The 20,281-nt window shown below is 36.2% G+C and overlaps 1 protein-coding gene across 1 annotated transcript in view; it reads right to left on the bottom strand.

Annotated features, from left to right (window-relative positions):
• The window catches only part of PTPRR (protein tyrosine phosphatase receptor type R), a gene marked incomplete at its 3' end in the record, with an annotated part of 263,199 nt that overhangs the window by 233,380 nt on the left and 9,538 nt on the right, over positions 1-20,281 (bottom strand). The window contains exon 2 of the mRNA XM_080705235.1: positions 7,459-7,757. Coding sequence (XP_080561361.1) covers positions 7,459-7,757 — 299 coding nt within the window. The remainder of the gene's footprint in view (positions 1-7,458; positions 7,758-20,281) is intronic.

The raw sequence follows: 20,281 nt of genomic DNA, 5'->3' as shown, positions 1-20,281 counted from the left end.
ATACACACATCCTTTATTTATCTGAAGATTCTATTTTGAGACCTTATTGTGGAAATTTTGGATTAAAAAAGATTTCAGGCTCCAATATAAAGAGGAACAGCACTTTCCATATTCTGCAAAGAAAAGTTCTAAAATAGAACATTTTATATGTTCTGAACAGAATATCCTTTTTTGGGGTCTTGATTATTTCTTTGGCTGCTTTAAATAATACTCTCACAGAAAAGTTAAGATTTATGGAATATACATAGTGTGCTCAAGGGACAAAATAAGGTCCCATAGTACATTATAGAGAGAAAGCAGAGTGCATAAAGAAAGCAGCCTTCCCTGAGATAAGCTCATCAGATTCTCTCAAAAAACTGAATTGGGAAGTTTCTATGTTAAGAATTTTGGAGACAAGCATAGTGGCGCATGCTTGTAATTCCAGCATTTGGGAGGCGGAGACAGGAGGATCCAGGTTTACTACCAGCCTCAGCTATTTATGAGGCCCTCACAACTTAGTGAGACCCTGTTTCAAAATAAAGAATAAAAAATAGGAGCCCGGCGTGGTGGTGCACACTTGTAATCCCCGCGCCTGAGAGGCTGAGACAGGAGGATCGCACAGGTTTCAAAGCCAAGCTTCAGCTAGCTACTCAGCAACTTAGAGAGACCCTGTTTCCAAATAAAATATAAAAAGAGGTCTGGGAGCCTGGAGGTAGAAAGCCCCTGGGTTCTACCTCCAGTACCACCAAGAAATAAAATAAAAACTAGGGCTAGTGTGTAGCTCGGAGGTAGAATGGCCCTGGGTTCCATCCCCAGTACCGCAAAAAAAAAAAAAAAAAAAAGATAAAAATTTAAAAAAGAATTCTGTATTTGATATATTCGACACTTGTTTTCCCTCTCCTGATTAGTTGTCTTAAATCAAAGAATGTTAGTTGTCTTAAATAAAAAATGTGTTGGGGCTATAAGTCAATACACAAAACTAAAATCTACTATATATTAGAATTTTGAGCAGTTATTTAAAATAATGTTTAATAAAGATATTTAATGACTTGGAAAGGTAGCTCTAATACAAACTAAGTTAAAAATTTTAAAAAATGTATACACGCAGATTCTATACTTTTGTAAAAAAAACAAATGTATGCTCATATAAAAGAATATGTAAAATGATGACATTCATTATGTAATAGTCAAGAATTGCTTTTATTTTTATTTTGTTCTTCTTTGTTTTTTTCCAAATATTCTACAACTTATGAAGGTGCATAGCTTTTGGAACCTGAGAAAAATGTTACTAAATCATTCTCTGTCCATGAGGAAATTCAATAAACCTAGAGAGCAAGGCTTATCTTCAGCAGGATAATCAATTACTCTATGCAGGATGACTTCAGTCATCCCAATATTGAGTCTACATGATCCAAAACAAGCAGGTGCACTGAGTGGTCCGGCGTGGTAGCATCACTCTGATACTGCTGAGCTCAGCCGAGAGCGTTTCCAGAATGTGTTCCAGGTCGCCCTTGCTGCTTTAATAGCTAGAAATGCAGAAAAGCAACAGATGGTAACCGTGATGTCTGCTGGGATGCCAAGCTCCAGAATGAAACTTCTACTTGGAGATTATTTTGCAAGGAAACAGTAATGTTTGGGGGAAATCTAAGTGCTAAGGTTTCTAAAATGCAAAAGTTTGAGATAAAAATAAAGGTGGTTATGTAAGGCCTTATAATTTAACACAAAGAATTCACATTAGAGTTTAAGAAAGGAGCAAAAGTTTAACCAGACTTTCAAAGTAAATCAGAATTTCTGTTTGTGTCATTTTGAATCTCATTATCATGTATAATTGCATTGTACCAACAAAAGTATTAAATAATTTCTGTTTCTTTACCTTTTTAAAACTAAAATCTAACTTTACTCAAGTTTATTTCATATTGTTATCTATTGAATGGCCATTGTGGATGCTTTAAGTCCTTTTGAACACTGTGAATGAACTAAGCAATAATTAAATATTCGTTGACTACTTATTTTATGTTCACTACTTTAAAGTCATGGATAGATATTTTATTTTCTCATGGAATTCCTACTCCATGTATTGAGAGAAAATGTAAAACAAGATCATATGTTAGGGGATTCAGTGCTAAATTGTACTTAATTGTGTTTTCTTCCTGAGATGTATTTAGTTATAAACTTTTGAATTATGTTTCTTTTACTATCAATTAATTTTATTCATTTAAGAAATGGTTACTGAGCCCCTCCTCTGGGCCAGGTACTGTAATAAATACTGAAGATAGAGCAGAAACAAAATAGATTAAAAGCCTTTTAAGATTTATATTATGGTTGAGTAAGAAAGAGACATAAAAAGTAGTAGTTAGAAGGTTAAAGGTGCTTTAAAAAAAAAAAAAGCAGGAGGCTGTGCATAAATGCCTTTAGAAAGTATGGTTTCAAGTAGAGTGTCACTCTGGCTACCGTGTAAAGCAACACTCTCTTTTAGTGGTGCCTTCTGTTTCCAATGTTCACATTATTTCTATTTTCACATTTTTGAAATTTGTCCTCCCAAATGGTCCAAGCTCTATGTTGAAAATTTTATTAATACACTGAAAAAATGTAAAGAAATAATTATAGGTTGAGGACAAAAGAATGAAATTTAAAAAATCATTCTAATCTCCATGTCCAGAAACACTTTGCTATTTGACATTTATTTAGTCACATTAAAAATTACATTGTGGCTTTACTAGGTACTAAACACAAGATTTGCAGAAAGTTCATTCTAAGCAAGAGAATATAAAAAAAAAAAATTTCCTGATCCAGGAACAGATTTGAAACTGGAGACAGACAGAGGTCAGAGGAGTCCTTCTATTGTCATACAGTCTGAGTGTTAAGGCCTAGCCCAGGAACCTTAACTTTGTTCTATATTAGTGAATGTTCTACCTTTGTCATCCAAATTGCACAGAAGCATTTCCTGAGGTTCAGCTGTAAATTCTATACTCTCATTGTTTCTTAGAGGGGGTATTGCCTTTTTTTTTTTTTTTTTTTTTTTTTTTGGTGGTACTAGGACTCCTGGAAACCCTTCTACCTCTAGGTTACACTCCCAGACACCTATTTTTTTTATGTTTTTATTTGGAAACAGGGTCTCTTAAGCCAGCGAGGCTGGATTAGAAACTGCGTGATCCTCCTGTCTCTGCCTCCCAAGCTTGGGGATTACAAGCCTGCGCCACCACACCCGTCTGGGTATTGTCTCTTAATAAAATCAAACCCACATTCTCTACTCTCACACCCATTGAGCTGCTATCTAGCATATACTCTATATTTGCTGGTTAATAGTGTTCCAATTTTCATTCAAGTAACATCCCTCCCCTTGTATGGCTTAGAGATATTTAGAGAAAGCTCTAGGAGTTGAATTTGTGGTTTAGGTTTAAGACAGTCCAATTTCACCATCTGGCCACACACTGTCCCGGGATGAAGTGAGTACTTAGATTGCTTTAGTCACAGGGAAGCCTAGGATAGTACTGATAGTTGTGAGGTATTCTTTCCAAATGAATGTAAACCTGCAAGGATGAAACTTCACAACTGGCAAATGACCATGTTGTGATAAGCGAATTCTGAGAATGAAGTCAATCACAGGAATCCTAGATGGAAGACTGATCCTAGTTTCATTATTTGAACTCTTGATTGAACAATACTTAAAGCTAGATGTCTTACGGAAGTGTTGGTACAGAACCATTAAATTTTCCCTAATTAGTGTTGGTATTTTTGCTACTTACAAAAAAGATCCATATCTATGATACCTTCCTTGACATGGCTAAATTTTATTGCTGAGGTCATAAATTAATCCCGTCTTTTGAGATGTTTGCTACATAAACACAAAATTACAATTAAACCAATTCGCTTATTTAAAAAGGACCCAACAGTTATTATTTTTTGACATCATACAACACACGGTAAATGTTCCAAAATTTCCTATTGTGGCAATACAATAAAAAACCTATTTTCAAAGTCTTTCAGATCACATCAATGAATTATCTCTATAAGATGAATCTCATAATCTGGCCAGTGATGGGACAAAGCTGACGTGAGGGCACACTAGAGTGCAGAACACAACTGAAACCCTTTTATTCAAAGTTTTTTTTCTAATAGTCTTCTAAGTCAAATATCTGATAAAAAATATTACAAGAATATTTTGTCTAAAAAACCCGATAGAATGTTTGCTTGTATGCAGGTCTGGGTGAGCAGGGAGCAAGACTAGAGGTATAGGATTCTAGAAATCTCACAGAGACCATCTCATCCTCCTAAAAACCCACTATCTTCTTCCTATATGCTTATAGAAAATCTAGCACTGTAACATACCCTCCCATCTCCTTTCCTTCCTGTTCCCTTCCTGACCCTTCTCTCCTTACCTCCTCATCTTCCTCTCCCTTCTCCATTTTCTTTTTCTTTCCTTTATTTCCCTTCAAGTCCAACCTGTGCAATAATCAAAAGTCTTCCGACCTCTATGTTTTGTCACTGGCCTAAGTATCACTCTTGTATTTCCAAAGCCTTATTAGCCCTCCAGTTATCTCAGATTTAGTCCAGGCAAGAATATTCTTCACTCAATAGCCTGTGTTGAACTGGAAAGGCCGATAGCTGCTTCCTTTTCAACCACCTGCACTTTTTCACTTGAATTTCCTCCTTCCTGGTGTGTGGCCTTGTGACCTGTCAAATATCCTGGGGTTCCAGTGATAAGAGCTATGGAATTTCCAGTACGCATTTGGCTTAAAACATTTCCTCTCCCCCCCTTTTTACCTCCTATTGTACCTACCGACCCTGAGGCCATCCATATTCCCTCTGCATTGCACTTGCTCAGAAATCACAATAGCAGCTTCTTAATTGACTTTCTGGAACATAACTATCATTCTTTGGGATGAACATTCTCATTGTCTCGTCATTTGCATAGAACAAATAAACTACAGATTTTTCTGATTACAAAAGAAAGAAATTCATTTGTGGATAAATCTTTTACAAAACGCTTTGTGTTGGCAATTAGGAATTGGGAGAGGGGAAAGGACACATGTCCTTGTTAAATTTCTCATTTTAAAACTGTCAATTATATTACAAACAAGAGACCTTAGAGGAAAAAGAGTATGACCTCTTCTTCTGAGTTGGGAGGTCTTGGAAGTTACATATAAATTTTGGAGGTCAACCTGAACAATCTCAGTTCTTGGGAGGCTGAGACAGGAGGATCACAGGTTTGAGACCAGCATCACCAATTTAGAATGCCCCGGGCTCTTCATTTCCCAGTACCACAAATAATGATAAGTTCGAAGTCAGGGATAGCATCCTTCCCTGTCCAGAGAAAAGCCCCATAACTTTCCCAGTTCAAGAAATGGATATTCATTAACACTGTTCACTTCAGTATTCATTAAGCCACAAAAGAATTCTTTAGTACCACAACACATTCCATAAGCAATGAGGTCTGCATTCACATATATGTTATATTATATATGTGTATACCCTATACATATACTCATCAATTATTTCATCAAAATTATTAAGCTGCCCCAGAATATACTCCTTCTATTTTCTATGTTTTATTTTTAAGTTGGTTTCTAGATAGAATGGCCATTCAAACCAGTGATTTTAACTGTATGTCATCACTTTAATTTTTGAGGAAGCTGAACATTATTATTTATTTAAAAAATAGCTCCACTTCTCTGGTTTTCCTAGTAAAGCACCATGTGTGTAAGTAATATAAGTGGATTACAGGAAACAGCCCTGGCAATTATTGTCATAAGCTACCAAAGCCACAGCAAGGTTAGAAGATAGATCAAGAGACATTAGGTAAGACAAAATTGTCTAGTGTTTCTGTGTAATTGTCACTCAAAAGAAAAAGCATAGCTTCTTCATGAATCTCAAAACCACAAACAGGCTAAAAGTGAAACGACCTGCCAGAATTCTTCACTGATGTCTTTTATTATCCACAATATTAAACTAACCAGACAGTGCATGACATTACAAGATATCACACATTTCTTGAACTCTCATGCACAGTGACTTTAAGAGTTGATGACTCTGGGTGTACGATGGTCACTAGAGGAAGTATCTCCCATGGCCCAAGCATTAACACTGGCATGTCCAGGTACAGGGACTTAGTTGACATCATTTGTCTTCCCTGAATAGAAAGAATACATGACTTTCACCTTCAGAACATCTGTTACTCACGAAATGCAGAAAACATGCAAGTTTTCAGGAGGCAGTCCAAACAGCCTACATATTCTCTTTTAACAGAGTTCATCTTGTGTTCACAATTTACAATTTTTATGACTCAATTATTATTTATTGACATTTACCCTAGACATTTCTCAAGCAAAACCAGACTCTATTTCACTTTTCTCCATTTCCAGATAACCCCTCTGACCATTGGATCAAATAAATACCCAATATATGTGAGTTGAAGCATCAGTGATGGATCTTTAATTCTCAATAGTAAGTTGAGTGTACAATATCAGGTACATAAAATAAAGAAAAAGGAGGCTGTTAAATTTAATCATATTTGGTACATAGGGAGATTGGCAAATTGTAAGCATAGTTTCATGGTTTATCTTTGCCTCCAAAATCAATTCATTTGATTATATGTTTGCACAGAAATGCAATAATCATTTAGCTATTGGTCTGGAAGGTTTTCTATTACTGTTTTATTTTTACAGTTTTTAAATTAAGACAAATTTTGGTTGACACATAATAATTGTACATTTGTAGTACAATATAATGTTTCAATTCATGTCAACATTGTATAATGATCAGCTGATTTGTAGTTTGAATGTGGATCCTCCTATTACAATTTCAAACTTGAGAGGGACTATACACAAGAGTCAAACATGGCATGCATTTAAACTTTAAGACCTCTGCAGATTGTGAACGTCTGGTCTGGGCTATCTACTCTAAAAATATAAGCAATAGTATCTTTGCATCACCTTCATATAGGTTGATACTTGTCCAGTGATATTAGGAATAATATCCATCATTCATTCCCAAACTACCTTATCTATTCCAGAAAACTACCTTCCCCCTACAGCACACTCTCCCTTTCAGTTGCTTCATTTATCATGATTTAAGTGATAAGAGAATCTTTGATAAGCACTATTTATTTATATAGACTGAGATGATGGTTTATATTTTTAGAATACATTCTACAGAAGGCAGGAGGCTAAGCATAATATATAATCTTCTGTAACTATAAAGCCTTCCAAAAATAATTATTAGTTAAAATATTTATTAATCATCTACTATGTACCATTCATTGTGCTATGAGCAGAGGATTCAGCCACATTATCCAAGTTATCTGATTTCATGGGAGGAAGGGTGATAACAAAGTAAAGAAAAAGAAAAGAAAAGAAATATCAGAGAGTGAGAAGCACTATGGTAAATACCTATTGAGATCTAATTGTAAGTATCACAATATCTTTCTTTAAACCTCAACCATGAAGGAAAGCATTAGAATCTGTTAAAATTGATACTTACCACCACAATTACATTGGCTGCTGGAATTGGAAGATTTTCCACTTCAAGATCTTGACCAGCCATGGCCAACAGATTGAGAGCTGGATCATATGCAGGTCTAGGAAATGCTGAGTCAACAATTTGGTGGCGTTTGCTGATTTGAGTTTCAGAAGAGGAATGGGAGCTATGTTTATATATCTTTTGTGGTGCAAGATCCAAGCTCTTCTCAATGTCTTGTGAACGGTGATAAATGAATACCGGCTTTCCACCCTTCCTCTGATGACTTGCCAAAACATGATCATTGTTTTTTGAAAAGCACCCTGAAAGATGGAAAAAGTAAAAGAAAGTCAATGATCCCATTCAGGAAGATAGATAGAAATGTCTGATAAAAACAATTATTCTTTCTTGGAGGCTTGAAGACCTGTGAAGGATTTAGATCAGTATTTTTTTCTCCCACTGCATCACCCTCAGCATATAGAACATACCTGGTGTCGTGGAGGCATCTCAGACATTTTAGGCAGACAGAAGTATGTGTATCTTGATAAGTCCTATTTATGAGATTAATATCTCTTTTTAGTAAGGGATTTTCTCTTCTATTTAAACCATTAGACTTCTTTTGCTAAATATTCTATCTGCTTCTCAAATGATAAGCATTTATATCATTTAAGCTTTTCTTCCTTTAATTGATGACTTTTCATACAACTTTTGTTTCCTGCTTATTTTATCTTATTTGTATAACAGTTAACTATGTATAAGTTTTAATGCTTATAGAATATTTTAAGGTTACTGAGGGCAGAAATCTGAATATACTCATGGAAGTAACTTCCAGTTACCTGATAACATTGTCTCCTTCCTATTTAGGAATACTTTGATCCAGCGAATGGCTACATTTCTTAGCCTTCTTTGCAAGTAAGCATCACCATTTGGTCAAGAGATATCTACTGGGATGGGTGTAGTGGTGTATACCTATAAACCCAGTACTTCCCAGGAGGCCAAGACAAGAGGATTGCAGATTTGAAGCCAGCATGAAGTAAATTAGTGAGATCCTATTTCAAAACAACAAAAAAATATGTCTAATATGTCTGAGCCAATAGATAGAATGTGCCAGGGTTCAATCCCCAGTACCTGCTAGACACACACACATATCCATGGGGATGTGATTAAACAAACATGATGTGAATAGGGATGTGATGTGACCTTGATTTCTCTGCCATCCTTTGTGCTTAGGCTTAAATGCACATAATACAGCGGGAGCATGAGGTAGAAATCATGTGTTAAAGATGGTAGAGCAATAATACAAAAGTATCCTAGTCTGATAAAACTGGAACTAAAATACAGACTGTATATTTCCTACTCAGATTCTATGTGGGAGAGAAAAATTTTCTATCTCCTGTTAGATGCTGTTTAAAATATCTTAGTTGCAGAAGTTGAACCTGTATACTAACTAACACATTCATCTTTATTTCTCTTCCTTTCTCTTTTCTTGTCTTTTGTGGTACTGGAGATTGAACAGAGGCATTCTACCTCCGAGCAATACCCTTAACACATTTTTAAGTCTTTTTCTTTTGAAACAAGGTCTTAACTAGGTTAAGAGTCTCTCTATATTGGTAAAGCTGTTTTTTTTAGTGTGTGTGTGTGTGTGTGTGTGTGTGTGTGTGTGTGTGTGTGTGTGTGTGAGAAACAGGGTCTTGTTATGCTTATGAGAGTCTCACTACTTGCTGAGGCTGTCCTCAAATCTGTGACCCGCCATTTAAGGCTCCCAAATACTAGGATTACAGGTGTGTGCCACCATATCCAGCTGCTAAGGCTGGTCTTGAACCTGTGATTCTACTTTCTGAGGACTCTTAAGTACTAAGATCATCTTTTTTCTTCTGATAAATAAATATTCATTGAGTTGAATAAACATAAGATCTTATACCTTACATAGTAAGCAGCACAAACAGATCAAACTGTAATTATGCCACCCATATCTTACCTACTGAACCCAGGTACTAAACCTAGGTAACTCAGATTTTTCTTTGGCATATATACGGCAAAAATAATTTGTATAAATACTGTCCTTGGAAAATTACCTCTTTTTACAAGATTTTTCCCCAATCTCTTTGTCATTTTATCTTTAACTTCCCAATTCTTTTAAGGACCTGTAACTTTTTTTATACAAAGTTCATCTATTTACAAACCCAATTCCAATAGCACTATAATTGCAGATATAATTATTATGGTATTTAATAGTATACATTTTTCTATTTGGTAGGAAAGTCTATCTCTAAGGTGAGAAACCCAGGGAACAATCTTTAAATGAAGAGTCTTGGAAAAGTTAAAGTAGGATTAAAATAACATGTCCATTCTATTTCTCAATGCCAAGGCAATCACTTCATTGTCATCTCCACAATATCAGTCTCCTTTTCTCAGAGAAAAGAGAGGAAATTTCTTGCCTTTTAAGACTACAGAAACTTATCTAGGATGTGACAGTAACATTTAGCAAATTATTCTTTACTAAAAACCTAAATGAAAGTTAATATACATCTGAAACATTTTAGTACTATTCTTCATTAATAAAATGGTGATAAGAAAAATAACATTGAAATGCCTTATTCTGAGTTCCATAGCATTAAAAATGTTTCTAATGATGGTTTCATTTCCAAATTAGAGGAACTCTTATTTTATTCAGAGAAACACAATGTACAGTTATTCAAGGTCGTCACTGTCTAGTCATCATCTGTGACAAATTATGGTAGCTTGATTGCTTAAAAAATGTTAACCATCTTTCTAGCATGCTCAGAAGTAAAGGCATGATGATTAGTTTCTATTAATGTATCATAATCTATATGAATAGTTGTGATTTGAAAGATCTAAAAGGCTACTAGTATCAGAACATGATTATTATATTATGATGTCTATTATATCATGGAAGAACAAACTTGTGTTAATAATACAGCTGAGAGTAGATCCCTAAAAGAAAGTTGAGGCCCATTGGTGTTATAAAATTGCTAAGAAGAAAAGGCTAGGAATATATTCTGGTCACATAATCTTTGATGGAGGGCAAAATCTGTAAAAACTAGCGATTTCTTTACTCTGGATTTGCTATACATTTTAAATACAAAAGAAAGAAGGGCTTAGATAATGAGGGAAAGTAGATTTTTGAGATGGGGAGAAATAAATGAAGAAAGAAGAAAATGACATAACTCTCGTGCTTCCTTTTTATATATATCAATCACAGCATAGCTTTTCAGAGTTATTTTATGTAAATAGAAGAGGCAAGTCCATCTAACAAATGTGCCTTGTGCTAAAATTGGCCTGCAAGGAAAGGAGGGAACAATCTAATATGGAGTGCAACTTAAAGTTTCCAAGACTTATTCAGTTGTCTATGTGAAAGGTCTTAGTCCTTCTTATCCTTGTAATAAGTACCAAGTTGGCAGCATAATATTTATTAGGTGTCTTACTACAATCATGGAGTAGAAAATAATCTTATCAAAGTGTTTTAGATCCCCTGAACCATAATAGCAAAATATTTATTAGGTATCTTACCACAATCATGAGGTAGAAAATAATCTTTTCAAAGTATTTTTCTTAGAACCCCTGAACCATAATCACCTGAAATATGAAGATAGGGTTTCCTAGACTCTAACCTAGAATCATCATAGCATAAATTCTGTACATGTAGCCCAGTAATTTGGAATTATAGTAGAATTCTTCTTATAGTCTAACTCTTAAGTTTGGGAACCACTTAGCTAGTGTATAGAGTTAGTTTTATCTTCTCTATACTCAAATGTGTCTTTTCTGTTATATCCTTCACTTCAACATTATGATATAGGGAAGTAAACATTTTGGATGTCAAGAATGAGATACCTATTAAATTAAGTAATTAAAAAGCACTCTAAGAGATATTGCCATGAGAGACAGACGTTGGAAGAAGTCAGAAGACTAATACAAGAAACCATAAACATAATGAAAATAGAATATCTTTTAAAATAAATTGATTTCAAATGTTCAAATAGACCAAAAGAAAAATAAGGATAAATAATTTAAATATATTATGCTAAGTGAGATTAGTCAGTCACAAAACATAAAATATCCAATGCTCTCCCTAATATGCAGAAGCTAAAGAGAAACAGGGTCATAGAAGGAATTCAAGATGAAGAAGGAGAAACCATAAATGAGCAAATAAGGCTACCTAACTGAAGGGGATCGAAGATGGGGAGAGGAAAACTCCCTAATGTATGTGATGTACATTCACAAACATATCAAAGTCAATCACTAAGCCAAACATAAGAAGGAAGGAGGGTGAAGGAAATGGGGTAGGAATTGGGGAAGGGCTAAAGGAGTGATGTGTGCATGTGTGCCTCTACCATCTTGCACTAGATTAAGATGTATGACTACAATGCACCAATAAAAAATAAAAAATAAATGAAAGTTGGTATATTTCAGTCCAAGTAAAAATCATAGAAATGAAAAAAATATTCTTTGAGGATTTCAGTGTATGGGTTAAATAGCAGACTAAACACCATTGAACAGAGAATTAGTAACATGGACATTTTTAAGTAACTGATCAGAAAGCAGCATGGAAAAATATAAGAGATAGACATGAAAGAAGGCAAGAGATTGTGGTGAACTGACTTCAAGGTGACACTCTATAATCTATATTCACATCCTTGTGTAATTCCTTTCATTGAGAATGGCCTAGATCTTATGATGTCTAACCAATAGATATGACCACTTTGATGGAAAAATCACGGCTGTGATTAGGTTAAAAGATTTCTGTTTTGCTAGTAGACTCTCTTTTCACAATAGCCATCTTATAGACTCAACCTGAGTATCTATCAACAGATGAATGGATAAGCAATAATGTAGTATATATCAATGGAATGCTATCTAGCCTTATTAAAGAAAGAAATTTGGTTATTTGCAACAACATGTATGAGCCTGGATGACATACTAAGTAAAATAAGCCAGGTGCAGAAAGTCTGACACTGAAAGATCTTACTTATTTATGATATCTGAAAAGGTTGAACTCTTAGAAGTAAAGAGTAGAATGATGATTACCAGAGGTGGGGGTTGGGAAGGAATAACGAACTGTTGGTCAAAGGGCATAACGTTTCACATAAACGGGAGAAAGAAGCGTTGGAATTTATTGCACAGCAGGGTGATCATAGTCAACAATAATATATTATGTTTTTTGAAATAACTCAGTGAGTAAATTTCAAAGCACAAAAAATAGATAGTTATGTTAAGTGGCTTTGGTTCAATCATTCTACATTGTACATATACAATTATCACATTGTACCCCCAAAATGTATAAAATAATGCTTTTTACATTAATAATAATATTAACTAAAAAATCACCATTTGGCATTTGATAAATAAGAACAGAGAAAAATAAGTTTTTAAAAAAATTATATTACAACAAAAATTATTTTTAGACTATTAGATATCTATATATAGCAAAATAAACCTTTACCTAAATTTTACATCTATTCAAAAATTAGCTTACCAAAGATAAAAAATCTAAGCATATAATGTACAACCATAAAACTTTTAGAATAAAACAAGTAATATCATTATTATTTAAGGTTAGGTAAATAATTCTTAAATATGACACCAAATTTATAATATACAAAAGAAAATAATTTATAAACTGGATAGCATTAGAATAATTTTTAAATGCCATGTAAAAGACACTGTTGAGAGAATGACAAGGCAAGCTACAGAGTGGGAGAGAATAATTGCAAATCATATAGTGGACAAAAGACTGGTAACCAGTATATATAAAGAATTCTCAAAATTCAACTGTTATCACGAAACCAATCTTTTTTTTTTTTTTTTTTTGGTGGTACTAGGGTGGAACCCAGAGGCTTTCTACCTCTGGGCTATACTCCCGGACCTTTTTTATATTTTATTTGGAAACAGGGTCTCACTAGGTTGCTGAAAGCCTCACTAAGTAGCTAAGGCTGGCTTCAAACCTGTGTGATCCTCCTGTCTCAGCCTCCCAAGCACGGGGATTACAGGCATGCACCACCACGCCCGGCAAGAAACCAATCTTTAAACAGGCTAAAGAATTAAACACATACTTTATTAAAGAGGATGTATGGTTGGCAAATAAATACATAAAAGTATATACAACCTTGGTAGCAGGTAGGAAAAAAATCATTGAAGAAACTTATAAAAATAACCTTTGTGTGAGAGCAGGAAGAAAAAAAATGATTTAACTAGGTTGAGGAGTGAACAGGAGGTAAAGTAGAAATAACATGAGTGCTCAGCTCTTTCAAGCTTGGGTGTAGTAAGAGTGACAGTGTGCATTCAAGAAGGAAAAAGCGTTTAGAGATTTATCTTTGTTTCTGTTTTGTTTTAAGATAGGAGAGATTTTAGCACATTTAATCCCAAGGGAAAGGAGCTAGTTGAAAAGGGATGCTTGAAGTTACAAGAGAAAGCAGTGGAATGGCTCAGTAGTCTCAGCTTTTTCACAAGAGAGGATGAGATATGATCCAAAGCACTGACAGGGGGATGAGCCCTGGATTGGAGCAAGGTGTTTCTTACATCATAACATGTGTTGGGGTAGAGGGTATTGGGGATGTTAAAGAGTTTGGTGGTAGAAGTTACCTCCTGACCATTTGTAATTTCTCTGTATATAAGATCAGGGATTTTCTGGAGTAATAAATTTGGCTCTAAGAAAGCTAATATTAAAACTATTTTCCAATTGTTCTATACTTATAATTGGTAATGGTAACCCAAGAGGTCATCACAGTACTGATCTCCAATTAAATGGACCCACAATAATGACACTGAAACCTTTTGAAACCATGCAGACAACCCACAGTGTGACAATCCAGGTTTGTTAGGATAACTTTGGAAAGCATAACTGCTCATTCATCTTAAAAGAAAATTACACCAATACTTTGAAAAAGTATGGCATTCTCTATTGCAGTCACAGTGGGGAGGCACTAGGTCTTGAACCCAGAGCCTAGTGTGTGTTAGAAAAGCACTCTATCACTGAGCTACACATCCCCAGCCTGTGACCTTCTTTAATTAAAAAAAAACAAGACTAGAATGGACCAAGAAAACAAACAATGACATAAATAAACACTCCACATATCTGATCATAATGTGTTCAATATATCTACAATAAAAATAGAGAAACCAACAGCAAAGTAATTAGCCATTTTATTGTTCTCTATTGAGGAGATGGTCTGAATCCTATAAGAATAAAGGATTTTTATAATTAAGGCAGCTTGTAAACTTTTCTACATGCTTTTCAATATCAACACTTTTTCACATTTCCTCAAATATTCCATTAGAAAAAAAAAAGTTCCCACACCTACTACCAGCCTAGTATAAATACTCCAGATAGCTCTTACTTCTTCCTGCCTATCTCACTCATTGGAGGTTGAGCTGCAGAGTGTAAAATTCTATTTGGGAGTCATGGAATTGATAGCCATTTCAGGAACAACCCATTGTGTGCTATGAGCTGGTGATAAAATTACAATGGAAGGGTTTCATGTTTTCCGATTTTTCCCATATTTCACAGAGTTATTTTTCACTTGATAAATATATATTGCAGATTGGAACATAATGAAATTAGAATGGTGCCCTCTGGGACAACATGAGTAGACATAAGTCATGAAGAAATGTTCCTAGACTCTGCTGATACACAGAATTTATGTCAGCATGGACAGAAGCAGTTCCAGTAGAGCTGGATCTAAGGCTCCTGGGAGCAGAGGGTGGTGAGAGTGAATGTGCCTATGTGTTCAATTCTCCAGTTTAAAAAAGAGCCTTCATCAAGATTGCCCTCTGGGAAAATGCAGAAGTGCAGAAAACAGCTCCTATGTCTAGAAAGCTGAGAGGTACTAACCTCTGCAGAAGTCATAGGACTTGAATTCCGTATGTACTTATTGAGTAATGAAGTAGTATATTTGGAAAACCTAGCTTTATGTACTATTCATTGTTATGCAAACAACTAAAATATAATCACTAGTAAATAGTTGTAGGGATTTGAAACTATCTTCACTATGTTTATAAAAGATTTCTACAGATGACTGGGAACCTGAGCTCTAATTTCAAGACTTAGTATTGTTTTTAAGAATCATTCTCCAAACAGAATAGGAATCATATTAAAATACAGCAAAATAAACATTAGGATATATAAAAATTAAATATTGCCATAGGAATTATCCTACAACATTGTAAACCGTCAATATTAGGAGAGGAGGGATGAAGAAAGGAGGTTCACGGCCAGCCTTTATAAGAGAGCCCTGTCCTGCTCTTCCCTGCCTGTAATTAGGGATTTGAGGGGTACTTGGTAGGCCCTTCAGGCCAATACTTCTACCCTATCCTGGTCACTTCATCCATTATTTGAAATTAATACCACTAAGCTAATCAGTGCTCTCGAATGATCCTTTTATTATTTATTTATTTATTTATTTATTTTTATTTTTTATTGGTGCTTTGTAATCAGACATCATGATGAAGTTCAGGGTGATAGAGGCATACATGCACACAGCGCTCACTGAGCCCTTCCCAGTTCTCACCCCATTCTATCTCCCTCCCTACCTTCCCATGCTCAACACAGTGATTGGCTTTGATAACGTTGTGTGTGTGCATCATGTCCATTGAAATGTTTTCCTCATCAAGTCTTCATCCCCCCTCCAACTTCTTTCAGTTAGGTCCCCTCCTTCACTCCACTAAGGTTTCTCCACCTCCCTTGTCTGGAGTCCTTCCTGTGTCTCAGCCAAGATGTCAGTCAACAGATGAATGATTACAAAATTATGGGATATACACACAATGGAATTCTAATGATTCTTTTGAAAAATGAAAGTTCAATAGGGAATTAATAAATAATTAACAGCTATTCTTTTTTTTCTTTTGGTGGTACTGGGGTTTCTGGAAATCCTTCTACCTCCAGGCTACACTCCCAGACCCATTTTTATATTTTATTTGGAAACAGGGTCTCTTAAGCCAGTAAGGCTGGCTTTGAACCTGCGCAATATGATCTTCCTGTGTCTGCCTCCCAAGCGTGGGCTAATTAATAGCTATTCTTATCTGGAATAGATAAGTACATCACATCCTTTTTAAAACACAGCTAATTGAGAAGAGACCTTGCCCAGGATGGGAAGCAGGAACTATACACTTTAACTGGTGGTAGAGAAGAAGCAGAGAGTTGGAGATGGAGGCCCAGTCCAAGAACACAGTTTTGCAGGAAAAAATTCAAGACCCTAAGGATGGGGGAAGTTTCCACTAGCTGGGAGAGCTGATGTTTTAAGGGAGGGACAGGGAACCAGTGGCACCTTTGTTTCAGGCACTTGGTGGACCTATACTCTGATCCTGCACCCACTGGGAATTTATAGAAGACCAAGCTAACTCAGAGATGCCTGATCCCCAAGTTGCTGTGTGGGAATGTGGCTTGATTTCGTGAAGTACACAGCCTTCCCTGCCATACACATTCTCAAGAGACGTGGACAGGATCTTCAAATTGAAATAAGCAGCCCATAACAGTATATGGAGTGGCCGAGGCACTCACAGGCGTGGAGAGAGAAACACTTTGTAGATTCTCAGCTTTCATAATCATTTTTCTCTAAAATTCATTTGCTTAAGACTAAACATATACGGGGACATTTGACTGCTTCTCTTCTCTTTAACAAAGCACCTACTCCTACTTTACAAAACAAAAGAACTTTTACTCACTCTCAACAAAATCTTCCAAGGTTATAAAAATCCTCCGGATCTTCAAAGGCACAAAGCAAAGTACTGCAAAAGCAAAACTTCTTTTATTCAGGCTCCCCTCCACTCAGATCCATCGTAGGATTTCAAACTTTCCCTTCTCTATATGTATTTCTCTAAGAGTGAAGGGGTATATTGGCTCCTGTTGGTTGTGGTTTGTGGAATGGGCAACAGAAATGATGGCAGTCCATGTTCTCATGCCCTCTCCCTGAGACTGAAGGACCCTTCATCAGAGGGGCTGCCCACCATGCATTGCAATATTGCAGTCCACCTGATGTTTAGACTATATTCTTCTTTCATATATTTTATGGTGTGTGTGTGTGTGTGTGTGTGTGTGTGTGTTTTAGTGCATTAAACCTTGGGGCATTCTACCTTCAAGGTATACCTCTAGCCCTTTTTATTTTTATTTTTTGTTTTGAAACAGTGTCTCACTAGGTTGCTGAGGCTGTCCTTGAACCTGTGATCCTCCTGTCTCAGCCTTCCAAGTACTGGTGTTACAGGTATGTACCACCACTCCTGTCTTACTTTAAGGTTTTTTTCCTTGTGCAGTACTGGGGAATGAACTCAGAGGCATTCTAACTCTGAGATACACCCTCAGTCCTGTTTTATTTTATCCTTTATTTTAAAACAGGGACTCGTTAAGTTGCGGAAGGCCTCACTTAGTAGCTGAGTCTGTCCGCGAACCTGCGATCCTCCTGTCTTCGCCTCCCAAGTACTGGGATTACAAGCGGGCACCACCAAAACCGGCTTACTTTAAGCTTTTTAAAAGACAGTTCTATTGGGATGCAATTCACAAATCATATAATTCACTCATTAATCTGTATAATCTGATGGTTTTTAGTTTGTACGCAGAGTTGTACAAACATTCCTACAATCAATTTTAGAGCATTTTCATTTTTCTCAAAAAAAAAGAAACTCCATAGTCAGATGCAGTCGTTCATCATTCCCTCTTCCTCACCACACTGCTCCTTCCACCCCCTCACTAATCCCTGTAATCACTTAGGGATTTTCCGTCTCTGTATACTTGCCCACTATGAACTTTTAAAAATATTCCTCCTGTATAACTTTAACTATGTACCCTTTTACCAGCATCTACCCTGTAATTCTCCCAGCTTCTGAATTCTACTCTACTTCTATGAAATCAACTTTTTATATTCCACCTATGAGTGAGACCAAGCAGTTTATATACCTCAGTTTTGAAGGTGGCCTTGAGTGCCAGTCACAGTGTTGTGTATAGGAAGGTGGGGAGGGAGTGGAGCCGGAGTGGAGTGGGCACTGGGGGAGGGCTCAACAAGTGCTGTGTGCATATATGATATGATATATGTATATATATATATATATACCACTTCATTCTGATGTATGATTGCAATACACCAATAAAAAAAAAGAAAATGGCATTGAGTTCAATACAAACTTGCTAATTATGAGCATTTTAAATTTATAAGACAATGTGACACATAGATTTGAATTTTATGGCATGTATTCTTCACAAAAGGCTTTAGAGTGGTTTTAAAAAAATAAAATAAAACTGCAAACTGGGCATGGTGGCACATGCTTGTAATCCCAGCATTTGGGAGGCTGAGATAAAGGATTGCAGTTCTCGTTACCTAGTGAGGTCCTCTGCAACTCAGTGAGACTCTGTTTCAAAATAAAGAATAAAAAAGTAGGGCTGGGGCTGTAGCTCAGAAGTAGAATGCCCCTGGGTTCCATCCCCAGTACCACACACACACACACAAAAACTTGCACTATACAATATGCGGTGTGTGTGTGTGTGTATTGTTTTTGTTGAAAGATTTATACATTTCTTATTTTCATAGATGAGAGCTGAAATATAGGACCAATAAAAGTTTTCACATGTTAATACGATGTCTTACGATTACTACTGAATAAATTCAGTGTTCCAGGTGTCATGCTGTGGAGCCTTATGCATTAGCTTTTGAAAACCTTCAAACCACCTGGTGTTAGACCTATTTTACAGACATGGAAAGGGAGGTATAGAGAATTTAAACAGTAAATGGCAGAAGATGGGTTCAACCTAATGTAGTCAGATTTTAGAGCCCGTTTTTTTCTTTTATTGTATTATATGAGTAAGGTCCTATTTTTGTTGTTTTTGAAGTATAATCATGCCATTTCAAAACATACTTTCTATCCTAGGGAGTGGGATGATTGCCTTATAAAAGAATCTGGTATAACTTAACACATCATAGGAGTTTAGGACGTATTCTTTTGTTTCCTCCTTCCTTTCCTATAAAGAAATCTATCTTTATCCTGTGAAACCCAATGTTTATCTTGAGAGGTGACCCTCTTGTATATATGTTTTCAGTGTATGCTCAGATTTAGAAGTTGCAAATAGGCCGGGCGTGGTGGCGTACACTTGTAATCCCTGCGCTTAGGAGGCAGAGACAGGAGGATCGCGCAGGTTCGAAGCCAGCCGCGCGCGCTGGCTTAGGAGACCCTGTTTCTAAATAAAAATATAAAATAGGTCTGGGAGTGTAGCCTGGAGGTAGAAGGGCTTCCAGGAACCCCAGTACCACCAAAAAAAAAAAAAGAAGTTGCAAATAGCATGATAAAATGTTTAATTCAAGCACTCTTAATACCAGGAGTTCCTAATCTGTAGAAAGAAAACTCTGAAAAATAACCAGTGGACACTAGATGGAAAGTTCTGATACTCTGGAGACAGAGGTGCCCAGGGATCCCCAGAATCACACCCAACCAGACCAGGATTGTGAGCAATAGAGAGACTCACCCTAAGGAGTTTATTAACTGTCATGGGATGTTTAGAGGCACTGAGACAGCTGCCTGTCTTTGTCCATGGATTTGCCTAGAGGAGAAAAAGGACGTGGAAAAGGTTCCACAATTGAACTATGAGTGCTCTGGTAGACTAAAGCCTGTGAGTGCATCAGACTGGATTTGTAGATAATCCATACACCTGAGTTGAAATCATCAGAGAGAAGAGACCTGGCAGAATAGGTGTAACAGATCAGCCTAGGTGTTAGGGGAGTGGTCAGTGCTTGAGTCTGTCTTTGACCATTTCCAGTCTATGTTCTTGTTCATGCTATTCCTTTATTGTCAAACAGGCCTATCTTTACCAGTGTCTACAGAAACACAGGCAGCCTTCCACCCGGACCTGGAG

Source organism: Muscardinus avellanarius, assembly GCF_963383645.1.
Source record: "Muscardinus avellanarius genome assembly, chromosome: 11".
Lineage (NCBI taxonomy): Eukaryota > Metazoa > Chordata > Mammalia > Rodentia > Gliridae > Muscardinus > Muscardinus avellanarius.
Note: the sequence above shows the minus strand (reverse complement) of the source record. Positions and strands in the feature narration are given on the sequence as shown.